This window comes from Anguilla anguilla, chromosome 8 (genome assembly GCF_013347855.1).
Source record: "Anguilla anguilla isolate fAngAng1 chromosome 8, fAngAng1.pri, whole genome shotgun sequence".
Lineage (NCBI taxonomy): Eukaryota > Metazoa > Chordata > Actinopteri > Anguilliformes > Anguillidae > Anguilla > Anguilla anguilla.
In genome coordinates this window covers 11,176,629-11,202,439 of record NC_049208.1, presented here as the reverse complement: position 1 = coordinate 11,202,439, position 25,811 = coordinate 11,176,629, and the positions used below count along the sequence as shown (strand labels likewise).

The following is a 25,811-nucleotide window of genomic DNA, read 5'->3' as shown; positions in this document are numbered from 1 at the left end:
AAATGTATTCTGAAAAAAATAAGAATTACAATAAATTTATTTTATTGAAATTACAAATGGCTAAAATAAAGTGCAATTCTAATAACAGAATGCATCACTTTGTTCCACTGGATGCAGCCATATACAGCCAGGTGTCTAAAACACTTTAATTTATGATACCAGTATAGAAATTAGTATTAACCATTAGGGTGCAGGTTCCAAACCCATTTGGGACACATTAAGGCTTGTATTTATGTCATTAAAAAAAAAGAAAAAAGAAATGGCTTTCATTTAATCGTTAGTCAAGGTTAAGGACACATCTAAACGGAATTCAAGCCAAAGAGATTGGAGGTGAGGAGCAAGGATCCACAGAAGAAAGGCTTCCATAAACACAGCTCTACAAGACATCGCATTGCCTTGAATCACCCCCCAAGAACAAAGAACCAATTTTTTATTTTTATTTTTTATTTAAAAAAAATAAAAAATAAAAACACGCTTTTCAAAGTTCGAAGCCTCCCACTCGCATTATCGTAGACATGGGGGAAACAGACCAGGGAGAGCCAGGAACCGTCTGAAGCTCTGTCAAGAAGCAGTCAACACACGTGCCCCTTCTCCACCCCGTTGCCGTGGGCAGCGTGGGGTTTGATAGGGCTGCCAGATCCCTGCTGGCGGCCTTCTCTGCTACTGCGGGACGTGGCAGCCGTCGCCATGGCAACTGCAGGGCTGCCACCACCCATTGCACTAAAGCATATATACCGGCCGCTCCCACGAAGAGCGGCTTGCATAAGCGCACGCGAAATGGTTTTGGCGACAAAGAGCCAATGTCAAGCCGTTAGGGCCACAGCCAATAGCACTTAAGTCAAGTAACTTAAAAGGTGCAGTGTGTAAGATTGTTGCAGCACACTTTTTCATATTTGGTTCCTTCACATCACAAACGATGTCAATTAATTAAAAAATTAATGGGGGCGACATAGCTCAGGAGGTAAGAGCGGTTGTCTGGCAGTCGGAGGGTTGCCGGTTCAATCCCCCGCCCTGGGCGTGTCGAAGTGTCCCTGAGCAAGACACCTAACCCCTAATTGCTGTCAACGAGCTGATTGGTACCTTGCATGGCAGCCTTTCACCGTTGGTGTATGAGTGTGAGTGTGTGTGTGTGAATGGGTGAATGATAGGCATCAATTGTAAAGCGCTTTGGATAAAAGCACTATATAAACGCAGTCCATTTACCATTTACCAAAAACCCAGTATCTCCAATTGCCCCAGGCTCTGAAATCAGCCACTCCAAACTTCACCATGTCTGGGGAGCTCATTCGACAGTGCCCCTGCCTTACATCCCTCAGGCAAGGCGTTGCCTTCACCACACCGTTCACCACAGCATTGAGCCGAACACTACACAGCGCTGACCAGGTGAAACAGCCAGATGTGAGAAGGGTCACTTTTAGCCCCATGCAAAAGCCCTGCATTCAGCTGCTCTGTGGAGGCAACTCGCCAATAACCGACTGACAGAGGGGGCGCGAACAACGTCTGTGAGCCACCCACCCACAAACCGCGCCGGACTGCCCGCCGCTCCGCTAAACACCCGTCAGCCTTTTGATGGATCGCCTTAAAATAGAAAATAAAATAAAAAAAGAAGGCAACATGCCAGCAGAACGGTGTATTGTAATAGAATCTCTCCCCGCTCGTCACAACTGCAAGCAAACAAACGCTTATTTCACGAAAACGGCCGAGAGAAGTCTACTTACAAAATTATAAATGCATGTCAGATTAATTTACATTTAAATTTCAATGATTGTGCTCACGAATCAAAAGGCGGGTTAGCAATGTAAATACCCAACATTTGGGAGGCGGGGTTTAACGAGAACCTGGCGATCACAAAACCAACAAGAGCGCCACTTGTGTAAATGGGTTGTGGGTTAAAGAACCAAACTACCTCATCACACTTCTGACGTACAGTATACTTGAGTCAAATCTGTTGCCAGAGGTGGAAAGTCCAGGGGGTCAGAAAGTAAGTCATGCCATGTGTTTCTTCCACCCATTTCACGAATTAGTTCCACCTGCTGGCTGAAGAACTGTGCCAATTAGCAAATCCAGGTGATTGGAACAAAACACAGGAGGACTTGCTTTCCAAACCCGAATTTTCCACCTCTCTCTCTTATACTCAGTCACACACAGGTTTAGCCATATCACCTACCTAATCACAACAATAAGGAGGGAAAAATAAGAAAGGACTAATTTCAGCCTGCTACACTTTACAAACTAACAAGCAAACAACAGAAAAAGACTGAGTCTGTGCTGGATTCTTGCATCAGCACTGAGGATAAAAAAAACCCAAAAACTAAAGAGAGAGAGAATTTGTGGGAGCTGTCAGAACGGCACAGGGGCATTGTGGGGCTGGAAAGCGTACGCGGGCGGAAATCTTTTGGGTACAGTATCTCCTCAGCTGAAAGGAACAGGTAAACAACGGCCTGCGTTTTCGGCTGGCATCTCCGAGAAGCGGTCCCAGAGGAGGACCGGGGGGGGGGGGGGGGGGGGGGACCGCACACGGAGGCCGACCGAGCCACGGAGAACAGAGGCACAGAACACAGGAGAGTCGGAATGAAGAACACAGACCGGAACACGGTGAGAAAAAATAATAATAAAATGCAAATAAAACCGAAAAACTCAAAACAAAGAAAATAAAGAACAGGAGCATATTCCTTTCCCCTGAAGAGCACAGACTGAGAGACCAGATTTTATTTATTAAAAATCACATTTCAGTAGATCCAAAAGGGGCCCTTGCCAACCCCACTGCCACCGTCTGCACAGTACATTAGGCTCAGGTAACAGCCCGTTCTCCATCCCTGTTCAGATCTGTGTGTGTGTGTGCATGTGATCATTCCTTTTCTTTAATGCCATTACTAGATTCAGTGGGGTGTGTAAGCCAATCAAAGCAAAGCACCCTCCCCACTTACTCCAGAAAATGTGAGTGAAATGGAGTAAAGACCTGATGATGACATCACTGTCCCAGATCTGGAGGAAGATATGTAGGGCACAATATTCTCAAACATGTTCAGAGGCACAGCTAAGCATAGCCCATGTGCACACACACACACACACACACGTGTACACACGCACGCACACAGCTAAGCATAGCCCATGTGCATACACACACACACACACATACATACATGTGTACACACGCACACAAACAGCTAAGCATAGCCCATGTGCATACACACACACACGCATGCACACACAGACACACACGCACCTGAACATAGCCCATGTGTGCACACATACACACAGATGTGCATGTGCATACATGCACACACACAGGCACACATGTATACACACGCGCACACATGCCTACACACACACACGCGCACACATGCCCACACACACACACACACACACACACACACACACACGACAGGCCCATAACCGATCTCTTCACAAAATGTAAAAAAATAACAGACAGACACAAGGGAGCCGACAGGCTGCAAAGCGGTGGGAAAACAAACGGCTGCGTCGACAGCGCTGAGGAGGCAGGCATTTGCATTCCGAGCCTACGGACAGTGCGGAGGGGTGTTTGTTTCAGATCCTCCAGAAATTATGAGTCACTTAAATCTTCCCAGGCCGAGAGACAGCCGCTGAATACCAAGCTAAAGCGGCCGGCACCGTCGCCGGGCTCAGACCGCCGATCAGCCCGAGAACCCCAACAGACAGGTCACAGACACTAAATAACGCGCTAATGCGTGGCATTACCTCTCCAGCGCCCAGCTCCTGGAAACGGTAGCCCACGTTCTCTCCCCCACCTCCGTCAGAACAGCGAGAGTCTCCACGACAAGCGACAAGCGCACTCTAGTGATCAGATCTCCGCTCTCGTCTTCGGTGCCTTGCAAAAGGTATTCGGACCCTTACGTGGTTTTCACGTTCCGTTTCCTCAGGGCAAAAAATCGTGACACCTCTTAATAATGAGGATCGATATTTCGGAGCTACACTCGCACACTCGGTAGATCAGACATCCCCTCAAATGAGCAGAGGCTAAACTAGGTGGAGGAACTAGTGTCAGTCAAACTTGATCTACAGGTCTACAGGGCTCAGTAGCTGAGATCCTTGGGGGGGGTGGGGGGTGGAAATGAGCCAATAACATCCCAGTAAATCCACAAAACTGGCAAAGGGAAGGAAGCTATTCCTGGGAAAAAAGCCATCAAGAACTTTGCTTTCAGGAATTCTCAGAATTTTCTGTTTTTGGGGTACTGCAGCCACAGAGCACAGGAACTTCGATGGAAGCACCGCATTTGATGCAGACCCAGAGGGAGGAAAACTGCAATCTGCACCAAAACCGGAGACGAGCCTCTCGCCTTGACGCCCCTGGTTGATTTCGGCTTCCATTTTGGTTTTTTTTGCGCTTCTCTCCTGAATGGCCGTGCCATTTTGAGAAGCCCTAATTAGAGCAGAGAAACCCGCGGATTAGGAGAACCTGCGAGAGCCAGCCGGCCCCAGATTCACAATCTTCCCCACAGAACACAAGCAGCCCCTTTTATCTTTCACTTTTAATTAGCAACCTGAACGAATGCAGCTCACGCGCAAGCACACAACTTAATTAAGGATGCTTTATTTCGCATCATCGTCCACACACACTCACGCCACGAATAAAAGCAATCATAGGATTTGCACACCACATTCAAAAAAAACTAATAAATAAATAACCTTTTGAGCAATGCTCAATCAATCAATCACCAGTCTCGCAGTGAAACCAACCAATCAAATCTCAAAACAAGTCTTTCATTCCAAGTCTCATTCCCACCACACTTTAGAGGGGAAAAAGCAAAATCGATGCCTCTAAAAGTTATATATTTAACAATTTAAACATATTGATTTCAGTTTCTGTTACCAGGTACACTACAACCATGAACAAAAAAAAAAACTATTCAGCAGTTTGCTCCTAGTGCTGCATTTTTCACTGATGTAAAAAAATGTTAAAATGTGACGAGTGACAGTTTATCCAATACCTGACATCTACAGTTTAAAACCATACCAAAACGAGCTATTAATACAACCTGAATCTCTGTCCTCTGCTATTTTTAAGGCGGAAGACTATTCTTAGCAGTTCAATTTCTGGTCTCATTTTTTATGGTCTCTTGGTCAACTGCTGACCCTCTTTCAAAGACCTGCAATGAAACCCATTCATCCAAAATGACAAGAACAGAATCCATGTCCTCCGGTTCCCTCCGGAGTGCTACAAAAGCAGCACAGCACACACTACACCTGCCCTTTCCACCTGCACCAGTTTATTATTTTATTTTTATTTTTTTTTTTTAAAAAAGGTATTTATACACGTTTTTATTTTTTTAAAATTTTTCTTGACGTCTCTCGGTTCGCCACAGAGGTTTCAGGGAACGCAGAAATACTACGCCAACCGCACAATTCCCAGCAGCCCCAGAACCACGGCGGCGAGCGAACATTTCTCAGCAGGCTCCCCCGAAGACTTCCGGGGATGTCTGAGAGAAAGCTTCACGTTTTATACACAGGTTGTGTTGCCCGAGGGAAAAAAACGTGGGGAGCTGGAGAAAATTGAGAGAGAGTGACAGAGAGAAGAGCAAGGGGGCAGAGAAGAGAGAGAGAGAGAGACGGAAAGAAAGAGAGAGAGAGAGAGAGCGAGAGAGAGACGGAGAGAAAGAGGGAATGACACCTCACCTGCAGACGTCTGCTTGAACTTCTCGCTCTTCTTCTTCCTCCACTTCCAGGGCTTGAAGAGGCGCCCCAGGGTGGCGAACTTGCTGCGCCGGCGGATGGGGGGGGTGTGGGTGCCGGGCACGAGGGACTCGGAGCGCATCGCTGCCAGCCGCTCAACCTCCTCGGCTGCGGGGGGGAGGAGAGGAGAGCGATGAAGAACGCCGTGCAGCGGTCAGACCCAACCCGAAGATCAACCAGAACACCAACCAAATACAGGCCCGCCAGTCAAACAACAGCCAAAACCAACAGCGCATCAGTCTCTGGGATTTCCCATGAAATGTGCACAACGGCGTCCTAAACCGCAGGCCTCGAAGTGCCACTTCAGAAGAACCAAAATGTCCTCTCCCATTTCAGTCACTTTGCATTGCTTTAATAGGAGAAGGAAGTACACTGCTGGTGCCACAGACCAAGGTGCTGGACTGAGGACATGTGCCCTGGCTTTGGTGCCTGGACTTTGACGAAAGGCCTGCGCATGATAAGTTTAGCTTAGTGGAATTTCACAATTTTTGTTGCCCCAAATCTTGCCGTTTGTTCTTGTAAACATTTACTTAATATCAAATCAACGCAGGATTAATTAGCTGTCCAATTAATTGACTGCTTAAGCACTTGTTTACAGCTGGTGGGGTGCCTAATTAAGCTTAATTAATTGAGACAGGTGCCCTGAAATTCTTCAAGTGACAGTTATTTATAGACTTTGGAGCAAACGAGCCACAGCGGCAGACTCTCTCCAGGAGCAGGGCTCGAGGGGCCCTCTGTCTGAGCACGGAGAGCAATCCTCTGCCAGGCACATTGGGTTTTTTTGGGGTTTTTTTTTTGTTTGTTTTGTTTTTAAGTCACAAAGCCGTGGGCACCAACCAGAAATCAGCCATCTGCACATTAACCGGGACGCGCCCCGATAGTTTCAAACGGATCCGGCGGCTCGGCGAGCCGGTAAACGTGAACGGCGGTGCAGAAAGCGCAGGTCTGAGCGCGTGCGGCTTTTAAAATCCTCTGAATGAGCGGGCCGTAATCTGCATCGGCACACAGGGACACGTTTCACCCGGGAGACGCAGACGGATTTAAGAAAACCAGCTTTCCACAAAGGGGGATAAGCGTGGCCTCGACCCCTAGAAGCTCGAGGGAAGTCGCAGTTTGAGGCTCGTTCTAGCGACCCAAAGCCGATCCACGCCAACAGCCTCATGTTGGTCCTTTTGCCTGCCTACCTTCAGGCCTTGGAGGTTTTAACATCTCTCCAAATCCCAGCCATACAAAGCCTACTTAGTGTTAAAGTCACACTCCCATTGGTCACTTCCAAATTCAAATGATAACAGCCAACCTGTTATGGACTCCTCCCCTTGTATATGACCACACCCATTTACCCCATCTAGCTCAATGAGGACCAAGGGGATAGGGGGGATCAAAAATACAGCACTGAGGCACCAGGAAGTCATGACTGCAGCTCCACATATGCCCAGTGGCTGTGGAAAAATCACAAAGCACTGGCAGGAAACAATGCTGTGACTACCTGGATGAGTCGTTACTACAACCTTGTAGAAGTTTTGGCAGGCCAGGCGCTCATGGGAAGACACACCACTAGTCCAAGTGTACTCCACTTGGAGAAAATGGCTACCGCTGCAGTTCGGTGGAGTCCCAGAGACTTAGAAATGGCTTTGTAACCCATTCTACCAAGATATTTTTAAAACAAATTTTCTCTCATCTCTTCTGGAATTTCCTTTGATCATGGCCTAGTGTGCTTGAGGAAACTTTGTGGTTACTACTTCACTCTGATGGTAAGGTTCAATTTGTTTGAGGTTTAGTTCAGACAGGGCTGGCTGCAATCAAGCCTGGCTGTGTTCAGTCAGCTGAATCAAATTATCAATTCAATTTGGTTAATTGGTTGATTGAGTAACTAAGGGGGCAGTCACTTTTGCTGATTGGTGATGGGTGCTTGATAATGATTATTTATTTAATGAAGTTATTTTAAAAATGAATTATGCATTTACTCTGGTTCCCTTTGTCTAATATTGCATTTTGTCTAAAACCATTCAGTGTGACAAATATACAGTAATAGAGAAAAACAGGAAAAAAACCAATATTTTCACAGCCCTGTATTTGTCTTCACCTTCAGGAGACCTTACACTGTCAGTTAATTAAATACATGCCAAAGCTCATTCAACATGAATAGAAAGAGGACCACTACATCCTTGATTTCAGATCAACTTGGTTTATGTTATCCTTCAATCATCCAACCTTTAATCATTGATATAGCCTACCAGCTACTAGTCCAAAGCAGCCTATCTGAAGTTTCCATCACTTGCATTACGATTATGTAGTAGACACTTAAAAATGTGTGCATAAACATATATACACATAGTGTGTGTGTGTGTATATATATATAAATATAAATAAATAAATAAGAGGACAGGACCTGGGGGATATACTGTAAAGGAAGCTTTAACATACCCAGGGTAACCGAGTTGACAGGCTTCATAAAACCCAACAAACGCAATATGGCTTGACTGGCATCACGAAGGTGGTCCAGCGCGACAACTTTCTACACAGCATTGCACCCATTTATACAGCTGGATATTTACTGAAGCAGTGCAGGTTAAGCACCTTGCTCTAAGGGTACAACGGCAGTGTCCAGTGTGACCTTTAGGTTACAAGACCAGCTCCTTACCCATGATACTGCACTGCCACCCCAGCATGCTAAGTGAACATGGGCTTAGTTAATTAAGCTGTGTACATTCCCATACAAGTGGTGATGTCTGCACAAATGAGCCTCAAGCAGTACTGCATGGACTATAGTCGAGCAGCACATTCTCACCTAATGAAAAAAAAAAAAAAGACTGATATGGAGGATATGGAGGGACACTATGGACGGATAGAAAATAATATAAAACAATCATAATGACAAATAGTAACAATGTTGCAGCCAACAAACTGCTAAAAGAGTAAATTTGTTCGTTAAAATACAGTGCCCTATTTACTTTGCAACTACTAATGAATAAAGCTACACTGTCACCAACTGTCCAACAGTTTATTTCTAATGAGACTGCTACTCATTCTACAGCAAACCTTACACTTGATACAGGATATTTTAAGTATTGCCTGAAGCAATCAGACCACAGTTTATTCATAAACTCAAGAATCATGGGAACCCCTGGCTGCAGGTGCATTTTGGATTTAGAGTCTGGGGGTGAGCGGTACGCTCTGTGATCAAAGTTCACTTCTCCCTGCCCGTGCCTTTGATGGTGTAACCAAAAGCAATTGTGCACCAGCCGAAGCAGCTCAAAGCAGCTTAAACACAAAACACAAAACATAAAGCACAAAGCAAACCACACATCCACAAACACACACGTACAGACCAATACAAAACGCACACAGAACAAAAACGCACACAAACACAACACGCACAGCAGAGATCCAAATTAACAGAACCACCCCAGCACGTTCAAATTTTAAAATTAAGACCGTGACCATCCAAAGCCAACAATCTGCACAAAGAACACGGTCTCCATTAAAACCAAACCAGGCAATAGCAACGGTTTTGTCAAACAACCTTTGGTTGTCAGTTAGCGGTTTCGACTCACTAAAGCCTTTGGGCAAAACTCTATGTTCTGTGGTGTGCTTAATTACAGTACACCTAGCCCCAGGGTGAAATTCCTTCATACTGAACTGGTGTCATCATCACAGAACGCATTACATCGTTCGTTAATTAAAAAGGCAACGCTCAAATCCAGACATGGGGGGGCATGGGATTAAAGCATCACCTGCACAATGAGGAGGTCACAAGCAAACGTAGCCTTGGTCAAATTATTCATTTAAATACTTCAGAACTCTTACTACTCTTCTACCTTTCAGAAGCCAATAAAACTCCAGAACATTACAAACCAATTGAAAATAATTCTGTTTGCACCAATATTCGGAATTTTTTTTTGTCTTGGTTGATTACAGATTCCATTAACTTATGTTTAATTATTGAACCATTAGCCTATAGGTACACATGGTGGATTTAAGTTGACTTCATTTCTCACGTGTCCAACTAATTTTCAAAGGAAGTTATTTTCAAAGGTGCCAGCCCAAGATGTTTCTAGGTGATGTTCCAACTTGTTACAACCATGCCAAGATTCAATATTAAAAAGTAGGTTTACTACTGACAAAGTCAAGAAACACCTACCCAAACTGGGAACAGCAACCACACTCTCCAGCAGCATTACCACTAAGCTACAGTGTGCTTATCCACTATACAGGCCACCATTCGTATTTGTAGGCCACCACCTCCATATTAGAAAATTATTTTATTTTTATTTTTAAGCTGTCAAGGTAATGAGTCTCAAAACATTTTGAAATTCCCAACATTCCTATGTAAAATACTACTTTTACAAGAGCAAAGACAGGCTTGTTTATTTTCCTGGCACTCAATTTGTGCAGTTAATATACAGAGTCCAGGTAATGCCCACAGAAGACAGAGTCCATTGTTGGGATGAACTTCACCAGCACTGGGAAACAAGGAACTCAGACTATAGCCCGGGGTGTGGTGATGCTCACAATAAACATCAACAATCTCAAATCACACTCCAGTCTCTTTATTTGTGCTCTTCATAAATGACATTCAATATTCCATAGCTTCAACTCTGAATTAGGAGCCGAACGTGAAGGCATCAGACATTACCATCAGCCTTCACTTTGCAAGGAAGTCATGTTGAGATTAAAAACCTTTTTGGCCAAAGTAGGTCAGAAACAGTGGCAACAGTTAAAGCACTGCTAAATTCAAGGCAACATAAAACAATGTATACAAAACAAGCAGAACTACAAAAGGAAACGTGAAAATAATACAACTGGGCAAGATCAAAAGACTGCTCTTCGTCCACTACTGGTGTCCACAATTAGCATTGATCTAGCCAAGACCGTATACCAATCATTGCAATTTTCTAGTGTTCAATTTCCGGAGTTATAGCTAGATCAGTCAGAACCAAGCATCTTGTGTCTGGCCGTTAGCGTTCATGAATTGCGGCCATTAGCCTCCAGGTAATTTAAGAAGAAGGTGAAGGTACCGATGACTATTAAACTACCACAAACACGAAATTATTCGACCATTGCAAACAAAAATAAAATAAAAAATAAAACAGAATTTCTTTAAGACAATTTATCAGATATTTCAAATGCAGTACAACCCCAATTTTGAAATGCCAACCTGAAATTTAAGCAATACTATTGTCCAGTTGTAATTACACTTAACGTAATACCAGCGTCTCTCATAGGTGAAATCCTGTGTTTAAATGAGGATTTGGGAATTTGGTTTGCGCTCTACATTTGCGTTCGGGTATTTGCAACAGTCCTCTAGCAGCTATGCAAATGAACCCAGTAATACAATTGCCCGAAATCAGAGAGGACGGGCGATCATGTACCGTTTTATTCCATCAAATGCCGCCCAGTAAATATTTTACAACGCCTTAAATAAAACACACTCGGTTGATCCCATCCCTCTTTCCTTCCTAGCAGGATCTGCGGGATCTCGTGCAGTGAAAACAGCTCTTAGCAAACGAACAGCTGTATATAACAAATGCATTTCACCGACACGGAATCAAACGGCGTCCTGCTCTAAACCAGCCCTCCACGAGACTCTCCATCCGCGCCAGCCCAAGCAATAACAACACCCGCACACTCACCGTCCCGCGCCTCATTCCCGCGGCTACAGTTGCTGCAAATGTGCTTTATCTCTTTGCCGATGTGGCAGTGGATAATGAAGGGCATGTTGTTATTGTTCGCGGTCTCCTTCTTGCCAGTGAGAGATTTCATTCTGACCAGGTAAAAAGGATTCTTCTTCGGCTTCTCCAATGCCATTCCCGCGGACGTGCCGCCCCTGTGCCCGGTGGTAAACCAAGTCCCGTGCATGATCGTGCGCATGGAATCCGCCATAGAAGACTAGCTGGCTGGCGGACTGTCAGACCCACGAACACGCAAAGACGAAGGGAGAGTTGCGTCTAAATACGAGCTGCATTGGGAGGGGGCTTATAAACGCACAGGCCCACGGTCGAATCTGATAGACTCCCGTGACCTAGCGGTTTCAACCAATGCGGTGACTACGGTGCTGAGCTTGGCGTAGCCCTCCCCCCCCAACCGACGTCAGCAACACACCCAATCATAAGCCTACACCTTACATTCAGACGCGCTCGCACATCCGTTTGGTATAAGATAATAAAAATCATGCTAAGCCCCTGTTATGGCACGCATTATGCATTCCGATGCTGATTCCATGCTTCGTTACCTTTCACTGATCTCTGATAAGCAGAGGTGGGTGGAGTACTCAAAAACTGTATTTGAGTAAAGCCGGGCACCCACCGCACGCGTATCGACCGCGAGCGCACTACGCGCGTAACTGAAGCGTAGTTGAAGTACTGTTATTACAACGGCAGCGGGCGACGTCGTCTCCACCAGATGCGAACGCGTCGCGTACCGGCTGCGAAGCTCGCGCGACACAAGCGAACTGAAGCGTAGTTTTTCGCTTCTGTTCTATTTTTTCGGCTTGTCGCGCGTCACGATGGCCTGTTTATACACAGAAATATGCTCTAAAATGCTAGGTATACATGCTCTGATTTATATTTCATCCTTATATTACCTGGGGTGTGTCCCTAGTTACCTCCCATATATTTTATAACCAGCTAAAAAAAATACAAGCCGTTTCGTTTTGTAAAAATAAATAAATAAATAAATAAATAACTGGAACCTGGGGAAAAGGCAAACTTAGTTTCGCTGTCTTATTTTGCGGAGGGGGTGGGGTAAATTTGAAAATACACCACAGAAAGACGGAGCCTATTGAATGACGTAGAAGTGAATGCACCGAGCAGCCGTTTGTTAGCTCGAGTTTTGGAAGGTAGTTTTTAACCAACCATTGCTCAGCCTATTTGACTTCTCCGATGTCTTCGTTCGCCGTGCTTTCAAAAAGGGCTTGTTAATAAAAATCAGATAATCCACAGATCTTTAAAAAAATCAGATTATTTAGTGGTCTTGCCGATGAAAATGCACCTATTTTATAAATGAAGTTGTAAGCAAGCCTTTATTGCACTTTTACTTCAAAGCTTCCGGTGTTCATGGCGTTGTGTTCATATTCCTTCAAGATTAAACTGTTACTGTCTTTTTCATGGTTAGCTGATTTTACTAAATCTGATCCTATAAATGTTTTGACGTGAATGACAAGACAACACGGGAATTCCCAATGGTTGATTACGGATTATTTATTATTATTATTATGATCATTACATATTCTTCATGAAATTGGCACGCTTGTTAACCAAGCAAATAAATTAATACAGTTTGAGATTGATTGTTATGCAGGCTACGTTGCGATTTAAGTTTATGGTAATTCTTGAAAGCGTTTACTTTCTCACGTATTTACGAGTTAACGAAATATTACCAAATTAACAAACTGAAAAAGGTCTCTCACCAAAGTATTCACTTAACCCATAATCAACAGTCGTGAACAAACGTGAAATACACGATGTAATCCCACTGCAGACTGCGAGAGCTACTAGCTTTTACGCAAGCCTTTGCGCGACACAAACGGAACCAGTGGAGACACCCTACGCGTCGCGCCGTGCTGCTTCGCCCTGCTGTTTACGCGACGCTTACGCGACGCGTGCGGTGGGTGCCCGGCTTAAGAGTGAAAAAATGCCTGGTCCAAAAACTACTCATCTACAGTGCAAGTTACTGGTGTGTTAAATAGGCACAGTTTATTTAAAACCCTTTAACGGTATAGAAAAAATACAAATCCCTCAGAAATCTACAGTATAGGAACTTACCCGCCTTGTGAAAGGACTAACCTGTCAGATTTTCAGGGACTTTTGTCTCACAGACAAGTCAGATTAAGTCAATCATTAATAAAGCCTATAAGAAGTCAAAAACATATTCTGATGTTTACTTATGGATATTTTCCATATTTAGTGATGCTTACTTTTCACTGCTGGCTTTACAATAGCTGGTATCGAGGCATTCAAGGGATTGTGGTCTAAAACAAGAAAGTACACCTTTAAGAAGCTTGTACAGCAAGCTTGTGCCTCTAGGGCAGCATTTTTCAAAGTGGGTGCCGTGAGATCTCTAGGGGCACCTCAAATTCTGAATCATGTTAAAAATGAAACAGTTATGATTAAACAAAATAAATCATACTGTGAATTTTAAAAAAACTGACCAATCAAAAAAACTTAAGTTCATAATGGGACAACTGATTTCAATTCATCCTGGGGAATTTTAAGCCCGGTTGATTTCAATTCATAGTGTAGCATATGTAAGCTCCTACTGCAAATATTTGAGCTTGTCTGAACTTGGTCCTTCGAGTGTTCAACCTGCAGACTGCACAGACTGATCTCCAATTGGGACATTCGGTCAAATCATTTGAAACAACCAATTTTTTACATTTTAGCTAGGCTAGAAACTTTTGTAAATTTCACAACAGAAAGAAAGAAAAATTAGAAGAAAAAAAAAAACAGAAATTAAGATTTCCTGCCCCTCACCCTTTCTGTTGCACTTGTTTTGATTGAAACATTCTGCAGTACAGCTCATTGTAGTTATGCTAAGCTGCTTGATGCTTTATTGTTTAAATATTTTAAAATATTGGAATTACTGGGCATGCCCTTTCATTGTTTAGAGTACAAATCCCCAAATGCCCCAATACCAGCCATTAAAAAAGTCAGCTTGTCATCAGAAACTCCTGGAAGTACGTAAAATATCCTTCATTGCACATAAAAATGTCTATGATATTTTTCAAAATATACAGTTCAACTATTCATATATGAAGATTTTTAGTCACAGCGCACATAATAAATTCTGACAGACTACAATCCGACTACAATTGGACTACATCTCATGCACCACTTGGAGTTAATAGTGTTTTCTTATTACGTATTCACCATCTTTGTCAGTGATCGCTGTTGCCACGAAAAGAAGTGTGGAATACAATCCCCATCCCCCACTGAAATGGGGGCACACTGTATCTGCACTGGCATTCTAATTACGTGACTGGCATAGTGTGCATCCCTTTGTCAAGTGTATTTATGGTCAAACATTAAGGTCTCCGATGCCGTGCATTATGCAGAGCTCTTAAATATTTAAGTTTATTCTTAACGCACATTTGCATCTCGTGGCTAAGTATGAAACCTTCCGTGATTACAGATGTGGCTGGGCATTCATCGACTTCTGCCAGACTGCACCATGAAAATGTTTAGCAGGCCACATCACTGACAACCACAACAAATGGAAAAAACTCCCCAATGAAGCCAGCTGTGGACTTATAAGCAAAACCTCTAAAGCATTCGTGCTACATCATTCTGAGAAAAAAAAAAAATTTGTAATGGAAAAGCGGTAGGCTAAAGGATCGTCACTCCAAACCAAAAGCAGACAGACGTCTGTTACACACGCAGCGACGTCACGAAAGCCATTTAACAGGAATAAACGAAAAAAAAAAAAAAACAAACAAACAAATAAATAGCAGTGCCGAGGCCAGAGTGAGTGTGCATCAGATTGAAAAAAACAAAAACAAAACAGATGCGTATAGTAACAAGAGTTTTTCTCCCATAAGCTACATATAACAGCTAACATTGAAGGTGACACAAGGACAGCTACACATCCGCCATGCCGACGTGAGCACCACCACCAGTCGCCGCCTTTGACCCATGCCAGAAGCAGCTGTATGCGGCTCGTTCGCCTAACTTGAGTGGAAAGTCGAGGAACTCGAGACACGACAGCTCATTTTCCGACGCCTCTACACTAAAAAACATGGCCTCGCTTTTAAGATTTGACATTTTAAACAGATCTAGGGTTTTACTCGCAGCACCGGTGAGCAATGCATCGTATTATTTATTTATTTTTCATTGGCTGATATGGTATGATGGTATGACAAATCTGACCATGAAAACAATGTTTTTTTAATGAGCTAATGGTTCCCTACAGGTATGGAAACAGTCTGTAAAAATGCAACAAGTGCATGTGCGTGTGCAAGGACCTTTTGAAGTCTTCAGGTGGAATAGAAAAATCCTACGGGACTGTGAAATGGTCCAGACCTACATTTCCTGCAGGAATTATAGCAATTACACACCTCCTCAGATCAGAACCTCACACATCCATGGACCTCAGGACCACATTTCAAAGCTCTAATCACTGCACTGTGATAGATACAAATGCCCTACAGGCCTCCACAGAGGTGGGGAGTGTGCACTCACACAAATGCCCTATAGGCCTCTACAGAGTCAGGGAGTGTGCACTAACACAAATGCCCTATAGGCCTCCACAGAGGTGGGAAGTGCACACTAACACAAATGCCCTATAGGCCTCCACAGGGCTGGGAAGTGCACACTAACACAAATGTCCTATAGGCCTCTACAGGGTCTCCACTACTGCAAATACCTTCATGGTACCTGGAAGGCCAGGAAGTGCACACTAGCACAAGCGTTAGAAAAGTTTGCCTTTGAAATCCTTGTTTTAGGGTGAGAGCTGTGGGCACCCAAGACACAAGGCTGACGACCTCTGCTCTAAATCAAAATGTCCTACACACTATCACCGTCCTGCTCCAGCCTTCTGATCTCCCACCACCAACCCATCCCCCCTTAAAGGGGAACTTCCCCCTAAAATTAGCTTTTTATGGTAAACTGACCCGTCCACCTTTGATATAGTCAACAAACACGGCAGTTGAGACGCACTAATCTTCTACATATCTGTGTCCTGTTCTGGAAAAATCCTGAGTGATGCAGGTCGGTCAAGCCTCGCTCACTTTCAATATCCTGATGTGTAGCCAGGTGAAAAAAAGCGGTGTTTCAGGTGAACGGTCTACCATTCAAACCGTCTAAGATACCGTCCAACCGTGGAGAGATCAGTAAGATAAAAGGACACCGAAGTTCCCCTTTAATCAAGCCACTCGTTAAGCAGGTCACCGGCTCAGAAAGTTCGGGAAGGGGCACCCCGGCCGTCTCAGTTTGAACTCTGATGATGCGGACCGTCGGGAAACGCTACTCTAGCTAGATTGTCTCGTGTCTCATCCATCTGAGTAAGTGCAGAAATGAACGGGCTTTTATCTCATTTCAGCTGACATCACGCTCTCGGGGCCCGGTCTGCCGCACAGTGTCCGCACTGATGAGGGGGAAGTAAACGGCGACGATGTCATCATGCGCTGGAATTAATGACTCCGTTCTCAGAGAAGCGCTCAGACCTGAGCCAGGGTCAAGCAGGAGACAGAATTTAACACTTAAAAGTCCTCCGCTCCTGAGGATCCCTCTTCAAAGAAACATATAAACCATATAAACAACTAAAAATCAGAACAATCACATAAAGTAATAATATTGCTTTGGTTATCTTTGAATGTATTTAGAGTAATCTGCCGGTGTCTCATTGGCCAGGGCTATTCATTTGGCAGGTTGGGGGTTAAATTTGGCGCTAGAGACCTTCACTGGGCCCTCTAACCTATAAAAAAAGCAGAAGAACAAAAAGTGTTTTTCCAATGCATAAAAATTATGGCTATGTCCAGATCTGCACCTCCAGTGTTTGCATGCTTTCCATCAATGACAGAATAATCAGTAATAGCTATGGATTAAGAAGCTATCTACTGTGGCTCCACATAGTACAGTCCATCTTGTTCATGCACTGCTTTACCAATAGTATGTGGGAATTGTCTTGTATGGAATCATCCTTTGCCTCACTTCATCTATAAAACTTAATGATCACACCTGTTGACTGCCAGTTCCCTTTCTGCTGAACAGACAAAATTATTTTTAGCCAAGATTTTTAGTTGTTGGCAAAAAATTTTATGTTGTGAAACCAGCCTGCTGATCAGATCACTTCCCTGGTCTGTTCCCCACATTTACATTTATAATTATTTTTTTGTTGTTGCCATTTTTCTCCCATTTTCTCCCCAATTTACTCATTATACCATTATTCCCCGTGTCTATCACAGTCCTGGTCGATCTATCCTTCTGTTGGTCTGGGGAGGGTGTAGACTACCACATGCCTGCTCCGATACATGTGGATTCGCCAGCCGCTTCTTTTCACCTGACAGCGAGGAGTTTCACTGGGAGAGTGTAACGCACGCGGAGGTTCACTATCTCCCCCAGATCCCCTCCCTGCTGAACAGGCGCCCCCACCAATCAGTAGGAGTCACTAATGCAACGATCAGGATTCATACCCTCACCGGTTTCCCACCCGCGAACACTGCTGACTGTGTTCGTAGGAACGTCTGACCAAGCCGGAAGTACCGCTGCCGGGGATCGAACCCGGGTCTCTGCAGTGGTAGGTGAGTGCTCCTCCGCATTTAGATTTTAAAACCTGTTTCTTATGCTGTGTGGCACCCTGGGACACCTTTGCATGAAAACATAATGTCCGCAATGTCTTCTGAGCAAAAACACCTGAAAAAATACGGCCAACTGGCTAAAAACCCGTTATTAGCAGCTGAGCACTTTTCACTTGAGCTCATTAAAAGTTGCAACCCAGCACTTCACGTGAAATCATTCTGAAAAAATAACTACTGTTTTTTTTTTGTTTGTTTTTTAACTGTTGCAAAATTGGGAAAGCCTTGATGTGAAAGGCACAAAGGCGAAGCTCCCACCCTGGATGCAATTCCCTGGAGAAAAAAAAACACCTGCAGACAAATGATTCCCCTAAAATTAGCCCGCTTTGCTAATCGCAACAAAGCTTGAGGGCCATTCGTCAGTTTATCGGAAAGCTCTCCTTCTCCTCTTTCTCCTTCTCTCCTTCCATCTTTCCCCATTTTTCTCTCTCGCTCTCTCTCTCTCTCCCTCTCTCTCTCTCTCTCTCACATACACACACACGCTCTCTCTCTCCCCCCTCTCTCTCTCTCTCTCTCCCTCTCTTTCTCTCTCTCTCTCTCTCTCACATACACACACACACTCTCTCTCCCCCCCTCTCTCTCTCCACCTCTCTCTCTCTCTCTCTCTCTCACACACACACACACACACACACACACACTCTACCTGCCCTCGCTCATTCTATCTCTGTACTGTAAGTGAATGTGAAAGCACGGCCTCTTTCCGTCATGGCCCCCGTCTCCCGCGGTTACTGTACCAGACGGGAATGATAATGCACCACAGCTCCCCCTCTCGCCGTAATGTATGTGAATGAGAATTCATATCAGCCTCTCTCTTTCTCTCCCCCTCTCTCCTCTCTCCTGAATATGAATTTATGATGGCGTCTCTCCGCAGCGAGTAAGACTTCAGACCGCTCTCTCTCTCTGAGGGACTGTACAGTGAGGCTGACGCACCATACGCGCTCTGTGTGTGTGTGTGTGTGTGTGTATGTTCATGCATGTGCGTATGTGTGTGTGTGCGAGAGAAAAAGAGAGAGACTCTGCGCGTGTGTGTGTGTGCATGCATGTGTGTGAGAGAGAAAGAGAGACTGACTGTGTGTGTGGGTGTGTGCATCACAGAGAACGAGAGAGCGACAGTGTGTGTGTGTGTGTATGTGTGTGTCTTTATGTGAATGTACATGCATGTGTACATGCATGAGAGAGAAAGAGAGAGAGAGAGATTGTGTGTGTGTATGTGTGTGTGAGAGAGATAGAGAGAAAGAGAGAGCGACTGTTTGTGTGCATATATGTGTGCGTGTATGAGCATATATGTGTGTGTGTGCTTGACTGAGAGAAAGGGTGTGTATATGTTTGCGTTACTGTGTATGTGTGTGTGAGTATATATATATATATATATATAAATATATATTACAAACAGTCTGTATTTATTCTCTTAACTGAATCAGTGTCTAAACCCCCTACAAACAGGCCAGACGGGCCCAGTGGATACTGCAGCCAGTCAGCTGGGCGCTGTGCTGGATAACCCAGTCTGGATGAACAGGATGTTTTCCTCCTGCAGTTAGTAGAGAACAGTACATCCCCCCGGCCCAGCTGGGGTCTACTGAGCATGCTCAGTCTGCAGCTCTCTGCAGCCGAGGAACCTCAGAACGCCGCGGTCCCCCCCCCCCCGTTGTCTACACTGCTCCGTGTTTTCAAACATTACTTTTATTTCGCCAGAAAGGTCGAGTGTGAACTCTGACCTCAGGAGGAAGACTCCGCCCAAACGGCCCATCAAGCCCCTGTTCCAGGAGCCACTTCATTCTCCTGAGTGCTAAACCATCCTGGGGCTGCTTGGGTTTCAGTTTAGGCTCAGCTGTTTCAGCTTTCTGTAATCCTGACAGCTGTGATTTAGCCTTATTTAGCTTTATTTTAGCTATTATCTATTGAAAATGAGTGCTGTGCGAGAAAATCTGTTTGATAAATATACAGACGGGTGACAAATTAAAGGACAAACCTGAATAGATGAGTGGAGAGACATAGCAAATCCAGATGCTTCCATACAGGTGAACAGCATTATACAATTAGGCAATTAGTATCCAATCATGCACTGTGATAGGCCCAGTTGCCCTCCATTTTGGATCAAGATGGCAAGAGGAAAAGGTCTAAAGTGGCTTTGAAAGCGGGTTCATTATGCAGACACGGACGGCAGGCGGTCACACAAGCTCACAGAACGGGAGCGCAGAGTGAAAATATGTCCTCGATTGCAACGCTCACCACAGAGTTACAAACTACCCCTGGAAACAACGTCCAATGACCAATGAATTGGGTTTCCGTGGCCGAGCAGTCGTACACAAGCCTAAAATCACCAAAGCACCACGCCATTTGACAATGGTGCAGTGGAAATGCGTTCTCGAGAGGGATGAGTCTCTATCTGACAGTGTGACGGACGAATCTGGGTTCGCCAGAATGCGTAGTGCCATCTGTAAAGTTTGGTGGAGGAAGAACAATGGTCTGGGGCTTTTTTTCATGGTTTGGGCGAGGGCCACTTAGTTCCAGTGAAGGGAAATCTACAGCATACAATGACATTCTATAGAATTTTGTGCTTCCAACTTTGTGACAAAAGTGTGGGGAAGGTACTTTCCTGTTTCATCAGGACAATGCCCCCTTGCACAAATCACGGTCTATAAAGAAATTGTTTGTCTGGTGTGGAAGGACTTGACTGGCTTGCGCAGAGCCCTGATCTCCACTCTGTCGAATACCTTTGGGATGAATTAAAACTCCGACTGTGAACCAGGCCTTACGCCCAACACCAGAGCCCGACCTCACTAATGCTCTTGTGGCTCAATGGAAGCGCAGCCGTGTACCAAAATCTACTGGAAAGCCTTCCCCGAAGAGTGGAGGCTGTTACAGCAGCAAAGGGGGGACCAACTCCATATTAATGCCCATGGTTTTGGAATGAGGTGTTCAACAAGTACATATGGGTGTGATGTTCGGGTGTCCACATACTGTTGGCCAGTGTATATTTACACACACACACACGCACACAAATCACAAAACATTGCGCTAATGAAAATGACATTTATGCAAATGCAATAAATTTTAAAATATTTCCTATTTTCTTTTTCTTTTTACAAATAATTTTTCTCCTCCTTCAACTAACACACAACAACAGGAAGTGACACGTTTTTCCCCCTGGAGTATTACGCCCATGACCGGTCCCTAATTATAGCTCTGGCACCTGCTCTGCGTTCCGAGGTGAGGAGAGGACCCCCTGACCAGGGCGCTAATTTAATTAGCAGGGTCGAGGCGCTGCACTAGCGATCTGAGCCCCACCAGGAAGCGACGTGCTTACTGAACGGGCAGAGCCTGCTGGGATATTTCCAACATTCCATTCCACCCTGCCCGTGCCTTGCACTTCAACGCTCCCGCACGGTCAAGCTTCTGGCGGTTTTGGCCTGTCCCAGGGCAAACAAGCATAGGATGAGAGGATGGGAGGATGGGGGGTTGGGGATGGGGGAGAGGACGATTGGGGGGGTTGGAGGATTGTGGGATGGGAGGATGTAGGGATGGGGGAGTAAGTCTGCATTTTTGCAGACTCTTCTGAACCACATTTCCCGTAGCTCCATTGGCTGCATGGCTTTCAAACTCTAATTAATGAAGTAACAGTAAAACAGGAATGGTATGCCTTCAGAAAATGCAGGTGCACTGAAAGCATACACATCACTGAAAGCAGAATAGCTTTTTTTTCTAGTGTTTCCATACTCATCCCCCCAGCCCACCCACTGCAACATTACCTTCCCTCTTGTTATTATGTTTCGAGTGTCTTTTGTTCATCAATCCATCCATCCATTCATTTTCCAAACCCTGTACTCTTGGCCAGGGTCACAGGGAGGCTGGAGCCTATCCCAGTAGACTTTGGGTAAAAGTCAGGAATACACCATGGACATGTCATCAACCCATCACAGGGCCCACACACCATTCACTCACCCACTCATACCTCAAGGACAATTTAAACTCTCCCATTAACCTAACCTGCATGTCTTTGGACTGTGGGAAGAAACCGGAGTACCCAAAGGAAACACACATAGACACGGGGAGAACTCCAATATGAAACTCCAAACTGCACAGAAAGGCACATCTGACTAAATGTTACATAAAAAACTAGGCCAAAGACTGCAATGAGGTACAGAGAAGTGTATATTATTGTACATATCACATAATTGTATTTTCACATTAGAAGCGCATGATTTAAGGGGCATAACTGCATGACGTCACAGGGCTGTTTACCACTGTATGATTACTTCCTGTATAAATCTACATTTGCTTCAGCGTTACCTGCATGCCCCCTGCTGGTCATTGTGCACACATAGCCAACTATTATTTTATTTTATTCAGCCTCCAGGGGGCAGTGCAGTGGTCATTGTTGAAATGCAAAACCCTTGCCGCACTAGGTTTTGAATGTACTTCACTGGCTGAGAAATGTGGAAACACACACACAGTATTTTTGCATGACACAACAATATGTTAGGCATGTACCAAGGAGGGAATTTTCTTCACTTTTTAATTTTAAGACCCCACAAAATGACCCCCATCTCAATGAATGTATTAACATTTTATATAACACCTACTACAGGCTGCATCAGTGAGTTATCCAATGTAAGTGGTGCACGTAACCATGGCAAAACCATACCATCATCATTTTATCACCATAAAGGATTTACCTATTCATTCATTCATTACAATGGCCGAGCATGCGTAAAGCAGATAAGCTTTATGTAATCTGAATTTTTATTTCATTTTTCCAAGAGAAAAAGTATTTTTCCTGATACACACTTATTTATTTATTTTTTAAATATGGGAACACAAAATATTCTGAAATGTTATGCCCATCGAACAGGAAGTGATTGACTTCAACTCCCATGTAATAACAGAAATATTCCACAAGGGGGAGATACCACACCATCTCAGCAGGGTCTTGCATTTGTGCCACCCTGACGCGCTGACCAGTGCGACTCACTCTAACATGCCTGAGGGTGCTTTAAATGGCAATTTATCACACCAGCTGTTCAAGAGCAACATCATAACAATGTATAACATGCTCTCAGAGGAAACGTAGTATAATAATTAAACTGCATGGTGGTCTAGATCACACACTGATAATGTAACTGTCTGAAACACTACATCGCACCGCGAGCTTCACACAGAGAACACTACTGATCTCCCTCTGAATAATGGATGTCTTCTCAGCGCAGTGACTCTTAATTAGTCTATCGCCCAAACCTGATCTGAGTTGGTGTTAAGTCAGTCATGTCATTCTGATTTTAGATAGTGTTTCTCAGGTGCGGCTCATTGTGTTGGCTCCAGCTTTCCGCCAGACCTCACCTCCTTAGAAGGAATCGTCTGTTATTCTGGTGACCTTGACAGGGGCGTGAAGGATCTGGGTTCGCAGCATAGCATGAACGTACGCAATAGGCCACCCTAAGTCCACAATATTCAGTGCTATTCAATTTAAACCATCCGCAGAGCATTCTTTAATAACACAATTTAGATTTAGAACCAGGGCATTCTTTAATAACAGAAATAATGCTGAATAAAACACCACCACACTCTATGGTTGCAGCAATGGCTACAACGCCGTTTGACATAATGCTTGTGCACTGACAGATAGACCATAGCTTCCAGGGCCTTATCCAAAGCCTGGTATGGTTAAAGGTGCATAGCTCGGTCAGGCCATAGAAAAGCACAAACCCAAAAGCAGGGTGTTTTCATCTGAATCTGTACTTGTTCACTGCCACTGCAGCTGGTGAACTAGATGCTATGTCAACAACTTGCCAGTAGGTGGCAGCAGCAGATACCAGCTTTAGACCTGAGCCCCCACTTAATTAGCAGTCTATGCAGCAGGTCTTCGGAGGAGTGGACAATGCGGCCACCTTCATTAAAATTCATAAACTCGTTAGCTGCAGGGACATCACAAAGGAGAAGGGTGTTACTGTCCTCCCCTGTCGTTATTTCCAGGAGAGCCATTGTCCGCCTTGAACGTAATTTGTCAACTCGAATTTGCGTGCCTGGGATGAATTATGTATAGCGATGACTCTGAGCTGCAAGGCAGCACGGCAGCCACTACACGAGACCTGTCACTCACCAGGACCTCCCACTCTCCATGCCCCACACGGAAGATTGCAGAATCAGCGGAGTTATGCTCCCAGCCGTCACCCAATGGAAACCAGCCAAAATAAACAAAGCACTTGGCAGCATGCGGTAATGGGACGGCCTATTGAGCAGGACGGGATGGGGATTTTTGAATATTAGGGGGTTTATGGAGAGGCGCATGGTGCACTTCAGACTGAGAGTCACTGCAAGAAGAGACTTGGGAAACAAACACACACGCAGACGTGAGCACACACACACACACACACACAGGCACATGCAGACCCACACACACACACACACACACATACATGCAAGCACACACATGCATACAAGTACACACAGATACATGCACGCACACACACACGCGCACGCACACAGGCACGCTTGTACACACAACCGCTATTCTAAAGAACCTTCCGGATGAACACCCTGCATGGTGACACATTGCGGGCGGTGTGTGTGAGCCCTGTGTTCCCCGTCGATGTCACCGTACCCTGCTCTCCTCCTCTCCTTATTGGGCGGCTCAGACCCTTCAGGGGAAGTGCTGCGTCCTGCATTCTCAGCAGCAGCCCCCTCAGACGCAGTCAGCAGCACGCGGACTTAATGACTCGCCCAGGCCCGCCCAGCCGCCACACGCTGCTCTCTGGATCGCTTAATCAGGCCTGCGGCTTACTGCTGGTCCGTCGGTTGATGTGCAGGGAATGCGTCCTGTGTGCTGATGGGTCTCTGGGTTTGTTATCAGTGTTAAAGCGGCCATCGGGTACGGGGGTAAGCAGTACACACACACACACTCACGCACACACACGCATGCACGCACACAGGCACACACACACACACACTCACACACACACGCAGGCACGTAAGCACGCATGTACACACACACACGCACACACACTCTCACACATACACGCAGGCACGTAAGCACGCGTGTACACACACACACACACACACTATCACACATACACACCCATGCACACACATTCCCAAACAAACACACGCACACACACACACTCACACATAGACATGCATGCACACACACACCCATATGTACATGCATGCACGCACACACATACACACACACACACATACACACACAGAGTAACTGAGGGAGGGATGAGAGAGACAGGGAGACTGACTGAAGCAGAAGAAATGACAGAGAGAGAGAGAGAGAGAGAGAGAGAGAGGAAAGTGAGTGATATAGAGATGGCTAGAGAGAAAGAGAGAGCATGAGCCCCAAATCCCTGCCGTAGTGCTGAAACTCTCTCTCTCTATCCCCACCCCACAGACATCCAATCTCAAGGCAGAACAAGCACTGGGTCTCCCACACCAGACTTAATGAATGATCAGACACTATCTTTCAGTCTCGTTTCTAAGAAAATGATAATGGTCAGGCTTTGCACAATGCTTCGTAATGACACGCGCAGCTTTCATATTGATTCATACAGAAACACGGTGATATAATCTCACATTTCCATTCAGCTCGGGGTCACTGCAGTGTGGAGAGATGGGAGAGAGCGAATATCTCCCAAAAGCTGATGCAGCTGCAGAAAATGCAGAAAACACAAACACGACTGTTTCTTTTTTAAAACAAACTACTATTCAATGAGGTTGTGTGGGACAAATCTTAGGGAAATAGGTTCTACACACCATGCTCATATAATTCAACCTAACAAGGAAGAATTATCAATATATTCATTGAGCAAGG

The 25,811-nt window shown here is 45.0% G+C and overlaps 1 protein-coding gene across 2 annotated transcripts in view; it reads right to left on the bottom strand.

Annotated features, from left to right (window-relative positions):
- Positions 1–25,811, bottom strand: part of LOC118234610 (phosphatase and actin regulator 1-like) — a 70,927-nt gene that overhangs the window by 26,939 nt on the left and 18,177 nt on the right. Inside the window, exons 1-2 of one of the 2 annotated variants that reach the window (XM_035431263.1) lie at positions 11,346–11,725; positions 5,656–5,820 (exon numbers count right to left, since the gene is read on the bottom strand). In XM_035431263.1, coding sequence (XP_035287154.1) covers positions 5,656–5,820; positions 11,346–11,595 — 415 coding nt within the window. In that variant the 5' untranslated portion in view covers positions 11,596–11,725. Of the gene's footprint in view, positions 1–5,655; positions 5,821–11,345; positions 11,726–25,811 lie in introns of those variants that run through there. The other variant, XM_035431264.1, reaches the window with a different exon arrangement.